This window comes from Narcine bancroftii, chromosome 3 (genome assembly GCF_036971445.1).
Source record: "Narcine bancroftii isolate sNarBan1 chromosome 3, sNarBan1.hap1, whole genome shotgun sequence".
In the NCBI taxonomy this organism is placed as follows: Eukaryota; Metazoa; Chordata; class Chondrichthyes; order Torpediniformes; family Narcinidae; genus Narcine; species Narcine bancroftii.
Genome location: NC_091471.1, coordinates 218383069 through 218398569, shown reverse-complemented (window position 1 = coordinate 218398569; position 15501 = coordinate 218383069). Strand labels below are relative to the sequence as shown.

At 54.4% G+C, this 15501-nt stretch overlaps 2 protein-coding genes across 2 annotated transcripts in view; both read right to left on the bottom strand.

Annotated features, from left to right (window-relative positions):
• The window catches only part of LOC138758126 (guanylate-binding protein 1-like), a 17137-nt gene extending 16598 nt beyond the window's left edge, over positions 1-539 (bottom strand). Inside the window, exon 1 of the mRNA XM_069926622.1 lies at positions 452-539. The gene's annotated coding sequence lies outside the window, so the exon portion shown is untranslated. The remainder of the gene's footprint in view (positions 1-451) is intronic.
• A 4644-nt stretch (positions 540-5183) lies between these two features.
• On the bottom strand, positions 5184-12388 carry LOC138756381 (perforin-1-like). The gene is made up of 2 exons (XM_069922885.1): positions 12306-12388; positions 5184-9265 (listed from the first exon to the last, which is right to left on the bottom strand). The coding sequence occupies exon 2, from the start codon at positions 9206-9208 to the stop codon at positions 7514-7516; it is 1695 nt and encodes a 564-aa protein (XP_069778986.1). The 5' UTR covers positions 9209-9265; positions 12306-12388; the 3' UTR covers positions 5184-7513.
• Between the last annotated feature and the right edge of the window lie 3113 nt (positions 12389-15501).

The window sequence follows — 15501 nt, the reverse complement described above, 5'->3', positions numbered from 1 at the left end:
TTATTCCTTCACTAGGCATGGGGCATAAATGCTAGCAAGGCTTCACATTCCCAAGGCATGGGGCACAAATGCTGGCTCATTCCCAACTTCTCGAGAGATGGGGGAATAAATGCTGTCATGTATCCACTTTCTGGAGGAATTGGGGATAAATGCTGGCATGTTCCTGCCTTCCTGAGGGGTGGGGATACATGCTACCATGTTCCCACCTTCCTGAGGGATGGGGATAAATGCTGGAATGTTTCTACCTTCCTGAGGGTTGGGGATAAATGTTCATTATGCCCGAGGAATAGAGGATAAATGCTGGTCTGTTCCCAACTTCTTGAGAGATGGGGGTATAAATGCTGTCATGTACCCACATTCCAGAGGAATGGGAGATAAATGCTGACACATTCCCACTATCCGGGGGTCAATGAGGAAGACCACAGCAAGATCTCAGTTGCTTCCAACTTACTAACTCAGAAGACAGGCTCTTTTCCGAACATCCTTCCTTGAAATCTGCCAAACAGAATCTTTGGGATTCTCCAACAACCCGTTTGATCACCAACAGACCCAGGGTAAAGGACAGCACAAGCTGAGGGGAGAAAATGCTCAGGATCAGAACAAATGCTGTTCAGGCTCATTCTCCCAGAGTTGGACTACACCGGGAGCACCATGCAGTTCCCCGTCACCATATCCCACATGGAGCACCATACACAGTTCCTTATCTCCGTATCCCACACTAGAATCATCGTGCACAGTTCCCCATCACTATATCCCACCCCTGAAGCATCATGCACAGTTCCCTGGTCTCCACATCCCACACTGGGAGCACCATGCACAGTACCCCGTCACCATATCCCACACTGGGAACATCGTGCACAGTTCCCGTCACCATATCCCACACCGGGAACATCGTGCACAGTACCCCGTCACCATATCCACACTGGGAACATCGTGCACAGTTCCCCGTCACCATATCCCACACTGGGAACATCGTGCACAGTACCCCGTCACCATATCCCACACTGGGAACATCGTGCACAGTTCCCCGTCACCATATCCCACACTGGGAACATCGTGCACAGTTCCTGGTCTCCGTATCCCACACTGCGAGCACCGTCCACAGTTCCCCATCTCTGTACCCCCACCAGGAGCACCATGCACAGTTCTCTGTCTCTCTATCCCGCACCTGGAGCTACGTGTACAGCTCTCTGTCTCCGTATCCCACATCGGGAGTACCATAGACAGTTCCCATCTCCATATTCCACACTGGGAGCACTGTGCATAGTTCCCGTCTCTGTATCTATCACCAGGAAAACTGTCCCTGGTCTCTGTTTCCCACACTGTGACCACTGTGCGCAGTTCCCAACCTCTGTATCCCACTCCGGGAGCCCCGTGCGCAGTTCCCGCCTTCGTATCCCATTCCGGGAGCATCGTGCCCAGTTTTCATCTTCATATCCCATATCAGGAGCACAGTCCTTCCTGGTCTCCTGAGACGTGCGAGAGACAGTGTGGGGGAAGGGGGGGGGGGAGAGGAAGAGAGAGAGAGAGAGAGAGATGGGAGAAAGGGGGAGAGAGGGGGATAAAAAGAGTGGGGGAGAGAGAGGGGGAGAGACAGAGGGTGGGGGGGGGGGGGGAGAGAGAAGCGGAATGAGAGGGAGAAGAGAGAGGGGAAGAGTTGAGAAAGTGGGATTGTGGCCCACCTGAAATCCGAGTCTCCGCATCGCTCCGCTCCGAGACCCTGACGCTGAGATGAGCTGCAGCTCCAACTAAGCGCTGGCGAGGAAATCGAAACCAATGTGAGCGAGTGAGATTGACAGCGGGTTCAGCAGCCGGGTTCGTCAATCTCCTCGTCCACACCTCCGCCTCCTTCTACCATCGCTCATCGCCACTCCCTACCACATCCCCTCTCCCCTCCCCACTCCCTCCCTCATTTCCTCTCCCTCCCTCCCTCATCCCCACTCCCTCCCACATCCCCTCTCCCCTCCCTCCTTCATCCCCTCCCCACTCCCTCCCTCATTCCCTCTCCCTCCCTCCCTCATCCTTCCCTCATCCCCACTCACTCCCACATCACCTCTTCCCTCCATCATCCCCTCACCCCTGCATCTCCCCTCTCCCCTCCAGCCTCTCTCTCCACTCCCTTTACCCCCCTCCACATCCCACACCCCTCCAACCCCCCCTGCCCCTCCCATATCACCTCTCCTCAGCATCATCCCTCTCCCCTCCCTCATCCCCACTCCCTCCTACATCCCCTCTCTCCTCCTCATCCCCATTCCTCACACATACCCTCTCCACTCCCTCAATCCCCACATCCCTCCCACATCACCTCTCCTCCATCATCCCCTCACCCCTCCCTCATCCCCTCCCCTCCATCACTCCTTTCCCCTACCTCATCCGCTCACCCCTCCCTCATCCCCACACCCCTGGATCACCCCCTCTCCCCTCACCCCCTCTCCCCTCACCCCCTCTCCCCTCACCCCCTCTCCCCTCCATCATTCCATCTCACCTCCATCATCTCCACTCCCCCTCTCCCTTTCCCTCCTCCCCTCACCCTCTTATATCCTCTTCCCTCCTCATCCCCTCTACCCTCTATCTTCCCTACTCATCAACCATTCATCCCCTCCATCATTCTCTCACCCTTCCCTCACCCCTCTTCCCTCCATCTATTCCTATCTGCTCCATCATCGCATCTCCCCTCCATCATTCTGTCTCCCCTCCCTTATCACCTCTTCCTTCCCTCACCTCCTCTCCCCTCCATCATCCCTCTCCCTTTCCTCCTACTCTCTCTGCTATAATCTCCTCTCCATCATCTCCTCATCCTCTCTCCTTTTCCTCATCCACTCTCCCCTTCCATCATCCCCTCTTCTCCTTCATTCCCTCTCCTCCTTCAAGCCCTCTGCTCCACCTCTCCTCTCCGTTATCCTTTCTCCCCTCCATCATTCCCTCTCCCCTGCCTCATCCACACTCCCTTTCCTCATTCACTACTCCCCTCCATCACCACTCTCCCCTTTATCATCCCCTCCTCCCTCATCCCTTATCCCCTCTACCCTTTATCATCCCCTCTCCCCTCTATCCCCTCACTCCTCCAGCATCCACTCTCCCCTCCATCACCACCTCTCCCCTCCATCATCCCCTCTCCCCTCATCACCTCTACCCTTCATCATCCCCTCCTCCCTCATTCCCTCTCCCTCCCTCATCCCTTCATCGTCCCCTCTCCCCTCCATCATCCTCTCTTCCCTCCCTCATCCCCTCCTCTCCTTCATTCCCTCCCCATCCCTCATCCTCTCTTCCATCATCCCCTCTCTCTACAATTCCCTCTCCCCTCCATCACCTCTCCCCTCCACCATCCCCTATTCTTTCCCCTTCCCATCGTCCCCTCTGTCTTCCTCTTCCTTTCCTCATTTGCTCTCCCCTCCATCATCACCTCTCCACCTCATCAAACCATCTCCCCTCCCTCACCCCATCTCCTGTCCATCATCTCCCCTCCATCATCCTTTCTCCCTTATCTTCTCCTCTCCCATCCCTCCCTCACCTCTTTTCCCCTCTAATCCCTCTCTCATCCTTCGTCCCCTCCATCTTCCCTTCTCCCCTCCACCACCCCCTATCCCCTCCCCTTCCATCTCCTCTCCATCACCTCTCCCCTTCCCAACCCCCTTTCCCCCTCATCATCTCTCCCCATCCCTCAGCCCCTCTTCCCATCATCACCTCCCCACCCTCACCCTCCTCTATCTTCACTCCCATCATCCTCATCACCTCTCTCCTCCCCTCCATCATCCCCTATCCCTTTCTCATCTGCTCTCCCCTCCATCATCTTCTCTCCATAAACCCCTCTCCTCTCCAACATCTCCTTTCTCCTCTCCTCCTCCCTACCCCTCCCCTTCCTTCCCTTCTTCCTTTCCACTATCCATCTCCACCCTCTTCCTCCACCATCCCTCTTCCTCTCTCCTACACCCTCCCTCCATCCTACTCCTTCACCTCTCCTTTCATGCACCTCCCTCCCCTCCTCTTGCTTCTGCTTCCTCCAGTTTTTCCCCATGTTTGACCCACTGTTCCTTCTTATCCTTGTGGATCCATGATATGCGACCCTGAGCTTCCACTTTTCCCCAATTACTAACCACCCCTACCCCCCCCCCCACACTTCCCGCCTCCCCACTCCTCATGTCCATCTCACGGTCCATCCCAGATTCCCGTGGGGACTCGTCTTCTCCTCCCATGCCCCATCGTTCACAAGGATCAGATGCCCACGATGTTCAAAGACGTTTATTGCCACAGAGTGAGGCTTCGCAAACCTCCAGGCACGACCGCGCAAAGGCCAGTGAAGGATTAGGGTTCTCCTGCGGATGTGCTCCGGGCTGCCAATGGGTTGAGATGAGGGGGAGCCGTGGTGGGTGTGTGTGGGGGGGGGGGGGGTGGTGTGCAGAATTGGGCTGTTCCGAATCTCCCCTAAACCCGCAGAACGCCTCAACCCCCAGACATGACTCCTCTTCTCAAACCATTGGGATTTGGTCATAGAATTGGCAAGCTGCAGAGTGGGACCTTCCCTCTGATTGGGGGTGGGGTGGGGGGGGGGGTGGATGGTGTCAAGCAGAGAACCGTGGGGGGGGGGGGGGGGGGGGGGGGGGGGAGTGTGAGAGTGGAAGACGCCCTTGAGTACAGTTGCTCTTTCCTCTGAAACTATCCCAACACCAGGCCATGACCACAAATCTCGGCAATTTGGGAGAGCTGTGCCAGAGAAACTCTGCCGGCCACGTGGTGAAGGAGGTCGGGGGTCTTGGAGGGAGGAAGGGACAGGGGTGGGAGAGGAGGCGCAAAGGGTGAAGGATGGGAGGAAGGGGAGAAGAGGGGGGACGAATGGGTAAGGGGAGGAGATGAGGTAGTAAGGGGAGGAGAGCAGGAAGGGGCAGGGGAGGAGATGAGAAGAAGGGCCTGACGAGGAGAGAATGGAGGTGGTGCAAGGGAGGGAGAATGGGACAGGGAGGGGAGGAGACAGTGATGGAGGAAGGGGCAGGGGAGAGGAGGAAGGGCAGGTGAATAGGAAGAGGCAGGAGGGGAGAGGAAGAGGATGGAACAGGGGAGGGGAGGAGAGAGGACAAGGTTGGGGAGGAGGGAGGGAGGAAGGGGTAGGGGGCCAGTTCCAGCCAGAAGGGAGGAGGTCACAGTTGGCAGGGTTGAAGTGAAGGTCGCTGAGAATGGTAGATGAAGGGATGGCTCTCTAAATGGAGAAGGGAGGGTGGGGAGCTGGAGGAAAGGAGAGGGAAAGTAAGAGACTCGGAGCTAGCTGGGGGGGGGGGGTTAAGGGAATGGCAGAATTTGATGTTAATGCCTTCTGGTTGGAGAGTGCCCCTTCGGAAATACTAGGTTTAGTTCCTCAAATTTCAGGGTGGCCTTGGTTTGGCAATGCCTTGGTCCACGGTGTGGGATTGGCCCCGGTACAGAGTGGGGTGCTCATCAAACTGACCTCTCCCAGTCTGTGTGCAGTTTATTGGAGCCACTGCAATGCGGTCCGGGAAGAGCGAGTTCTGCAACGCACGGTCCTATTTCTCGGTCTTGCGGTCGACGCATCCGGATAGGCTTTGTACGGCCCGGTAAAAGAGCCGACGGTTTTTGATTTTAAAATCCTGCGGCTGTGCTCAAGATGGTGATGTCAGTGCTGGGAAATGTACCAGGAGGGGTGTCAGACTCCGCAGAACAGCGGGCAGGCGCTGGACAGCAGAAAACGGGGGAAACACCGCCCATGACAACGGAGCAGCAAGGGGCTCCGCATCTGAGGGGCCCACGCGGCTGATAGAGACGAAGTCAAAGGACCCACACCGGATTGCAGGCTGCTGGAGACAGGCTCATGGGTGCTAGGCATCGGAGCCAGCACTTGAGAGGGTGTTGGGGGCAAGAAGGTCTCTCAACGAGCCTCGGGCACTGAAGGCTTCCTGATCGGGAACTCGAACTGCCAAGGGTCTGCGTGTTGCAGAGCTGGAGGCGAGTCACGGACACGCTAAAGGGTCTCTACTTTGCTTCTCTTTCTCAGGGGGGGGGGGGGGAGAGAGAGAGAGAGAGAGAGAGAGAGAGAGAGAGAGAGAAGATGATGGAGGGGAGAGCAGATGCTGATAAATTGCTCTTTGTTTACTTTACGGCCAACAAAGGCTGAAATATATCATGGATATTACATTTCTATATGTGGTTGAGTGAGACTATAAGGAACCTTGGACCTTGAACAACGTTTGACCCCTGAAGGCGGAGCCCGTTTCGGAGCCGCACATTCCCATTGGATGGAGTGGCTAGAGGTCGGATAACCTTGGGAGCTTGGGTGAGTGGGTCGGTCTCTCTCAAATGGAGAGGGATGGGGGGCAATGGATTCCTCCTGAATGTGTTCCAAACAAGGAAAAGGTCACGTGCAATGAAGATGGGGTGGGGCAGGTAAAGGGTCAAGGGAGCATCGGATAAACGCTGGGGGGGGGGGGGTTAATGGGGCCTGACTTGGAATATTTCGCTCAGTCTTGGACATTACAGGAAGGAAGTGAGCTCTGGAGAGGTGTCAGGAAATAGTCTGGATTGGAGAACGTGTCTTATTCGGTTAACAGAGCAGGGGTGCTTCTCTCCTTGGCGCGAAGAAAGACGAGAGGCGACTTAACATATGAGTAAGAAGGGCTTGGATAGGATGGACAACTAGCACCTTTTCGAGGGGCGATGCTTGCAAATACCGGAAAACATCTGCAGAATGTGAGAGGAGGAATGTTTGTGGGAGACGTCAGGGTTGTATTCATTATACACAGAGAGAGGCCTGAAATGCACGACCACGGTGACTAGGAGACAGGTACGTGAATGAAAGACAGGGCATGTGTGCGAGGCTGTGATCGATTGCTGTGTAGGGTCTGAACAATTTTGCAGGCCGAAGTGCCTTCACTGTGCTGGAACGTTCTCAAATTGGGGAGGGAGGAGAAGGTGAGAGAGCCAGAGAGGAAGGGAGAGGGAGAGAGAACAAAAGGGAAATGGGGGGGGGGGCGAGAGAGGGAGGGATGGAGAGAAAGAGAGGAAGGGAAATAGGGAAAGAGGGAAGGAGCGAGAGAAAAAGAAATGGGTGTGGAGGGAGAAGAGAGAGGGAGGGAAGGAGAGAGGAAAGGAAATGGAGAGAGGAGAGGGAAGTGAAGGAGAGAAAGAGAAATGGGAGAAGGGAAAGAAAGGGGAAGGGGAGAGAGGAAAGGAAATGGGGAGAGAGGAGAAAGAGAAGGAGAGAGACGGACGTGGGGGTAGGAGAAGGATGGTGGCAGGGATGGGAGGGAGAAGGGTACAGATATGTGGGGAGAGAGAGGAAGAGCCGGAGAAAGAGGAGGAGGTAGAGAGAGAGCGAGCGAGAGTTGAGGTGGTAGGGAGGTAGGGGAGAAAGGGAGAAAAGGAGGTGGAGGGAGGGGGATGGGGATGAAAAGGATTAGAGGGAGAGGGTGATCGGGAGGTGGGAAGGAGAAAGGGAGAGAGGATTACTGAGAGGGCGACGGAAAGAGGGAGAGACAATGTTAAGTGAGGTGAGGAAAGCGGTGGGCAGTCAAGGGTAGAGGACGTTGGGGGCAGGGTCATCAGAAGGGGAAAAGTCGGGACGAGCGAGGGATCGGTTGGCCCGGGGGAGCTCAGCCAAGTGGGGCCCACCAGGATACGCGGTGTACCCGCGGCAGGTGCTGCCCTCGAGATGGGGTCCGCAGGTGAACGTGGTCCTGTAGACCACCTTGCCGTGTTTGAGGTAGCAGGTGTGATCTTCGCCGCCGGAGTTCAGGGCTCCCTCGCAGGCACCGAGAAGCTCGTCCTTGAACACATCCGAATCGTAGACCTTCAGGGAGAGCTTCTTCCAGTCGGTGGCCACCACATTCCCCAGGTCCAGGGCGCTCTGCCAGCAAGGGTTGTTATTGTTGGAGATAACCGAGGTACGAGCTTGGTTTTGCCCGTAAGACACCACCACGTAGCCGTCTGTGCCGGATATGAAGTCGCCCCGCAGGTCATAGCCTCTCTTCACCAACACTTTTAAGCGGCCCGTGCCTTTCAGCTTGGGACAGCACTGACGGTCCAGCCAGCGGTTCTCAAGGCAGAGACAGGAGCAACTATCCTTCCGGGAGCCCGCCGGACAAGTGTGCTGGGAGCAATTGCGTTTCAGAGCGTTACTCAGGATGTACTCGGCTAGGTAATCTCTCAGCTGAGAGCGCCGGTGGTCCGACTCAGCCAAGAGGTGGTAGAGAGGGGTCAGCCTGTAGCCTACCACCCCGGGCGAGACTGTCAAGCTCTCTAGCCAGCCGGAGAACACCGAAGGGTCGGTGGAGAAGAGGAGATCGCTCTGACCCTTTGAACGTCCTCCCACCATCTCGACCAGCCTCTCGCTGAACGCCTGGTGGAAAGTCGCGCCTTGCTGGAGGGTCGAGGCTCGCTGGCGGCATAACTGGCTCCTGGCAGAGGCTTTCGCCTCTCCGGAAACCTCCAAGGCGGCTTCCCAACGGAGGCAATCCTTCACTTCCTCGGCCGTGACTCCGTCCGCCACGGCCAGGCAAGTGCGGATGGCAGTGGTCTCCTGGATGGAGCCTCCGAGGTCCACGGAGCGGATATAATGGGTGCCGTAAGTCCTCACCAGCCTGCGGAAGTGGGGCCAGGCGCACTGGTCGGTTGTGTTGGGGATGCGGCTCAGGTCAGCAGAGAACTGGGCCGCCAAGGGCGGAGGGTCCTTCAGCCGGTAGCGGTAGAGGCGGCAGAGAAACGAGTGACCCGCGAAGGTGTAGCGGTCCAAGAGGTTTTTGTGCTGGGCGAAGCGGGCGGCCTTGGAGTGGGAACCGGCGAGAATCAAGGAGGCGGAAGATTTAGGAATCTTCAGGTCGCTGTACCAGTTGGCGCCCAGAGCCGAGGCACTCCACTTGATGACCTCTGAGGTGGATTGGAAGAGGCGGCCGCTGAGTGAGCGCCGGCAGGAACGCTGAACCCGCCAGTCCACGATGGCCAGTGGGAGGCGCTGACGAGCGCCGGAGCCCACCTCGGGGTTTAGGCATAGCGTGCAGCTCCCGTTCGGCCGTTGCCAGCTCTCAACATCGACCACGAAAGTTCCCTTGGCGGACGAGGTGACCACGTCGTAACCTTCGCCGGCCAGGTCGGCCCCCGGGACGGGGCCAGCGGCTCGGCATTCTGCTGGGCTGGCCGAGCCACAGAGTGCTGCGGCTCCTGACACGCACAGTAGAAACCAAGGTAAAGGTGCGGGTGTCTGCCCCATCCCCGGGGAATGAAGCGGGGAAGGGGTGTGTCCTCTGAAATCGAGTGGGAGGGAGCTCTGGAGAGGAGGAGGGGGGGGGAGGGAGAGAGAGAGAGAAAGATAAGCCAGGAGTGGTCGCCCCCAAATCTCGCCGCCTCACAGAGGCTTCCCTCCCACCTTAATCGAGCGTCACCTGCACACCCCTCCTCTCGCTTCCCCCACCGTTCTATCAAATCACAGAATGTTACGGTACATAAAATAGACCTTTTAGACCCGTCTTGTCTGAACCGAACTGTCACTCTACCTAGTTCCACTGACCTCAACCCAGACTATACCTCTTCGTACCCCTCCCATCCACGTTCCTGTCCAACTTGTTAAATGATAAAATTGAGCCCGCGTTCACCACTTCAGCGGGAAGCTCGTTCCATCCCCCACCACTCTCTGTGAGAAAGATTATCCTCACGCTCCCCCAAACTTCTCCTTCTTCCCCCTTAACCCGTGTCCTTTGGTTTGCATCTCACCAACCTCAGTGTAAAACGCCTACTTGCATTTACTCTGTCTATACACTTAATAAATCTGTATGCCTCTATTAAATCTCTTATAGGTTCCAGGGAATAAAGTTCTAAACTGTTTAACTTTTTCATGAAACTCAGTTCACAATGCCCTGGTTACATCCTTGGAAATCTCTGAACCCTTTAAACATATTTTTTAAAACCTTGTTGATATCTTTCTTGTAGACAGGTGACCAAAACTGCACACAGTACTCCCAATTTGGCCTCACCAATGTCTTGTAGAACTTCACAATAACACGCCGGCCCCTATGCTTTGTCTTGTGAAAGCCAGTGGGCCCAATGTTCTCTTTGTGCATGACACCAATTCAATGACAGATGCCCCAGGGTTGACACCACATCAATCCCTTGAGGGTTTGAGGACAGTGTAGAATGTTGTCAGCGGTTACAGTGGGATATTGACAGGATGGGGAGTTGAGGGAGGTTTTGTGGGCAGTGTGGAAGGTTGCAAAAGGTTATAATGGTATATAGACATGATGGGGAGTTGGAAGAGGGGTTGGAAATGTGTGGAAGGTCATTGTAGATTACAACTGAGTAGAGACAGGTTGGGGAGTTGGGAGAGGGGTTGTAGATGGTGTGGAAGGTTTCTGTAGGTTACAACTGGATATAGACAGGATAGAGAGTTGGGTGAGTGGTTGTGGACAGTGTAGAAGGATGCTCAAAATTGCAATTTGTATATAGATAGGATGGGAAGTTGGGAGAGGGATTGTGGACAATGTAGAATGATGCTCGAGATTGCAATGGAATAACAACAGGATGGGGAGTTGGGAGAGGAGTTGTGGATGGTGCAGAAGGATATTTGCGATTGCAACTGGATATAGACAGGATGGGGATTTGGGCGGAGAAGAGCTGGATAGAGTTCTATACAGATACATGTGAAGTGAGCCACTTTAGAAGAACGAATTGGAAGGTGGAGTACATAGTTAATGGTAGGATTCATGAAAGTGTGGAGGGACAGAAATCTCATGGTCCAGATCCATAGATCTCCATAAACTCTGGTTAAACCATACTTGGAGTATTGCATTGCATTCAGTTCTGGTCGCTTCATTACAGGAAGAATGCATAAGCTTTGGAGAAGGTACAGAAAAGATTTGCTAGGATGCTGATTGGATTGGAAAAAAGTTCTTCGGAAGCAAAGTTGACAGAGCTGGGAGCTTTTCAGGTTGGAGAAATCAATTTCTCCTCTATGGATGTGAGACCTGGACTCTGAACTGACCACATCAAACAACTGTAGAAATTCCACATGTGGGCCTTCCGTCCCATCCTTGGCATCCATTGGCAAGACTGTCTCTGACCTGGTAGTGCAAAGACCACCAGCATTGAGCCCAGAGCCCAGATCCAGTGGGTGGGACACATCATAATAATGGACAACCACCGTATGCCTCACCAGCTGCTCTATGGTGAATTGGAGACCTCAGGTCATCCGTGCAAGTGCTATAAAGATGTTGTGAAGGAAACCCGATGCTACTGTGACATCCAGCCAAGAGAACTAGAAGCTGTGGCTCCTGACAAATCCTGTTGGAGAGCCCTGTGTGGTGAAGCCCACAGTGGTTGCGAAGATGGGCACTGCCAAAAATGAGTGAAAAACCGTGGACAGTGCAGAGTAGCAGCCACAGTTAGTACTACAATAGAGTTCCAGTGGCCCCCATTGTGCTAGATTCTTGCGCTTCCAGACTGGGACTGAAGGGTCAACTTCATGTCCACAGATGAACTGCACAACAACGTCTTCTTCAAATCGAAGGACGACCAACATAAAACCCCTCTTAATTTTGTATAGTTCTATCAAATCTCCCCTCATTCTTCTATGCTCCAGGGAATAACGTCAACCTGTTTTTACCTTTCCCTGTAACTTGGTTCATCAAGTCCCAGCAACATCCCAGTAAATCTCCTATGTGCTCTTTCTATCTATCTCCTGCAGTTAGGTGACCAAATCTGCACATAATGCTCCAAATTTGGCCTCACCAATGTCTTGTACAACTTCTTTATGACATGCTAACTCCTTTACAAAGGGCAATGTGCTAAAGGCTCTCTGTGTGACACTCTCTACTTGTGACACCACTGTTCTCTTGGACTAATCCCCTGAGTGTCTCAACCCAGTGCACAGCCCCTGGGATCTGACTCCCCACACCTCTCTCTGCCACCCATCCCCGCTCATTTTAATCTTAGACTCATTCAATATGTAAGTTTCAATCTTTTTCAAATCTGTTATCAAGCACATCTCAAGATAAAGAGGGAGGGAGTGGGGTAGAAGGGAAGATGAGGGAGAGCGAGAGAAAGGAGTGGAGTGAGTGATGAAGAGACAATGGTACTGAGGGAGAAAGGGGAGATATAGGAGAAGAGAGGTGGTGAGAGACAACAGCACTGAGTGAGATAGGGGAAGAGAGAGAGGCCAGGAAGAGAGAGGGAGTGGGAAGAGAGAGAGAGGCAGATGGTGAGATGTGAGAACGGGCACAGGGGGAGAGGGAGCAATTATCCCAGAGAGAGTGCGAGGGGAGGAGGAATCGTTCTGGAGAGATGGAAGCCCTGAGCACTGGAGAAGCCAATTTTACCTCTTGGGCGCCTTCTCCCAGCGCCGCAGACGTTGTTAAGAAGCCTGGGATTCCTGCGTCGTGTAGTCACGGACCAAGCCCTGACACAGTCTGATCTCCGGGAGATTCACGAGCCTTTATGAAGGCAATGACCATGAGGTTTCGGTAGCGGTGGGGGGCGTCTCCCAACGCTTCGATGACCCAGTCATCAGGGGAGGCGGGCAGAAAGATTAGGGGGAAGTGTCGGGGCTCGGACGATCTCCTCTCTCTCCGCCCGCGGGCAAGGAAAAGTCGGCAGGGAGAGGGCTCAGTGGACCATAGGCAGACGGGTTATTACATGAATGGAATGGGGGAGAGAGGAGAGAGAGAGGAAGGGAAGGAGAGGACGAGGGAGGGAGAGGAATAGAAAAGGCGCGAGTGAGAAGGGGGGAACAGAACGGAAAGGGAGAGCAAAGAAAAGAGGGAGAGAAATGGGAGGAGAGGGGTTGAGATAGAGAGTGAGAGCGGGAGAAGAGAGGAGAGGACGGGGAGAGAGAACGAGAAAAAATATATAGCAAGAGAGACAGACAGACAGACGGACGGACAGAGAGGTGAGAGAGAGAGGCGGGACAGAGAGAAGTGAGGCAAATTGTGTGTGTGTATGAGTGTATGTTTTGTTGATGGGTGGGTGTCTATGTGTGAGGGTGGGTGTATGTGTTGTGGGTGTCTGTGTTTGGTGTAAGTCTGTGGGTGTGCGTGGGTGTCTGTGTGTGGTTGCGTGGGTGTCTGTGTGTGGGTGCGTGGGTGCGTGGGTGTCTGTGTGTGGGTGCGTGGGTGTCTCTGTGTGTGTGTGTGTGGGGGGGGGTGTGCGTGAGAGAGCGAGGAGAGCAAGGGAAAAGAGGCTGGGGAGGCAGAAAGGAGAGGGGATCGAGGGAAAGAAAAAGGGAGAGAGCAAAAGGATAATAAAAAGTAGAAAAATATCGTTCGGAAAGTGGAGGAGAGAGAATGGCATGTAGAAAGAGGGAGAGGGAAGGGGACAGGGAGGGGGAATTAACGGAGAGAGAGTAGGGGTGAGAGAAACAAGGGGAAGAGAGAAGAATGGGGGGAAGAGAGAGAGAGAGAAAGAAAGGCTGGGAGAGAGAAGAGGAGCAGAGAGGGAGGGAGAAGTAAAGTGGGAGAGAGACATACATCACGGTAACAGGCCCGTCTGGCCAACGAGCCCCGGTTGCACATAAACCATAATACACCAATAGCCTCTGTATGATTTTGAATGGTGGGAGAAAACCGGAGCTCCCGGACAAAACTCACGCAGACATGAGGAGCACATCGAAACTCCTTACATATAGCGCCGGATTCGAACCCTTATCGCAGCGATAACAGTATCGCGGCATGAATCGGGTCCATGTCTCCCAAGTCCGTGGGAGTGGGGGTTTAGTAATTAGGGAGGGAAACCCTCCGGGGAGGGGGGGGGGAAAGAAACATTCATGGGGCCGTTCTGGGAGTGGTCCCCAGGCTGGCTGGTTGCTGCCAAGGGTGCACCACCTGCACTGGGATTCCCGCTCACGCCTAGTCTTGAACGGACATTGTGTCCTCCCGTTCGTCTGGGTACCTTACCAGCGCATACTAGGGGTTCGCATGCAATAGGTGCACTTCCTCCACCAGTGGGTCTGCCTTGTGGGTCCTAACGTGCTTCCGGAGGAGCACCGGCCCAGGGGCCATCAGCCATACTGGCAGCGTGGTTCCTGACGCCGAACTCCTAGAGAAGGAGAACAATCTTTCATGGGGCGTTGCATTCGCAGCCGTACAGAGTAGGAACCAGGTGGCATGCAGCGCCACTTAGACATACATTCATCCCTCTCGCCTTTTGGGCCAACAGGACTGCCCTCCAAATGGTACCGTCTTCCCTCTCTACCTGGCCATTCCTCAGGGGGTTGTAGCTGGTGGTTCTACTTGTCCCTGGAGAGGAAGTAATGTGGCAGCTCCTCACTCAGAACGCTGAACCCCAGTCGCTATGCGGGGTACCTGAACAGAGTGAATATGATGCGGAGTGCTTTAATGACCGTGGCTGTTGTCATGCCTGGACAGGGAATGGTGAATGGGAAGTGTGAGTATTCATCCACAATGTTCAGGAAATAGGTGTTCTGATTCGTGGATGGGAGGGGCGCCTTGAAGTCTACACTGAGACATTCAAAGGGGTAAGTGGCTTTGATGAGATGGGCTCTTTCTGGCCTGTAAAACTCCGGCTTGCATTCTGCACAGTTGCGTGTCAGCTCTCTGACTTCCTCCACCGAGTTGGGAAGGTTACATGCCCTCACGAAGTAGTAGAGTCTAGTGACCCCGGGATGGCAGAGGCTATCATGGAGGGCATGGAGGCGATCTACTTGCACCCTGGTGCAGGTTCCCCTGGACAGCGCGTTGGGTGGCTTGATGAGCGTACCTGGCTGTTCAAGATCTATATATCTATATAGATGGACAGCTCAATTCTCCATGCATGATCTTGTCATTCTTAATTTTGCTCCACTGTTTGTTATTAAACATAAAGGCAATGGGTCTCTGGTCTGACAGCAGGGTAGAAATGCCTCCAGTGGCACACCTCCTCCATTATAGCTTGTGCCTCCTTCTCCATGGCGGAGTGCCTGTGTTCGGGGCCCTGCAGGGTGCGCAAAAAAAAAAGCCACTGGCCTGCCTGCCTGGATCAATGTGGCGGCCAGGGCAAAGTCGGAGGCATCACTCTCCACTTGGAATGCGACTGACTCATCAATGGCATGCATTCCTGCCTTGGCAATCTCATTCCTGATGCTCTTAAAGGCCTTCCCCCCACCCCCCCCCCCACCCCCCCGGATGGGGGAAAGGTTGTGGTTTTCACCAGGAGTTGGGTGGGCCTTGTCGGCATAGTTGGGGACCTATTGTGCACAATACGAAAAGAGCTCCAGCCACCTTTTTAAAGCCTTGGGGTTCTGTGGCAGAGGTAATTCTAGGAGGGGGTGCATGCGCTCAGGGTTGGGGGCAGGATCGCCACTTGCTTCATGCTGAACACACATTTCTCTGGTTATATGTTAGGTTGAGGGCTTTCACAATGGCTAGGAACCTCTGCAGGTTGTTGTCATGTTCTTTCTGGCCATGGCTCCATATGGTGACATTATCCAAGTATGGGTGGCTTTTAACCCATTGTTGTCCACCATGCAGTCCATTTCCTTTTGGAACACTGACAACCCATTTGTGAGGCCGAAACGGACCT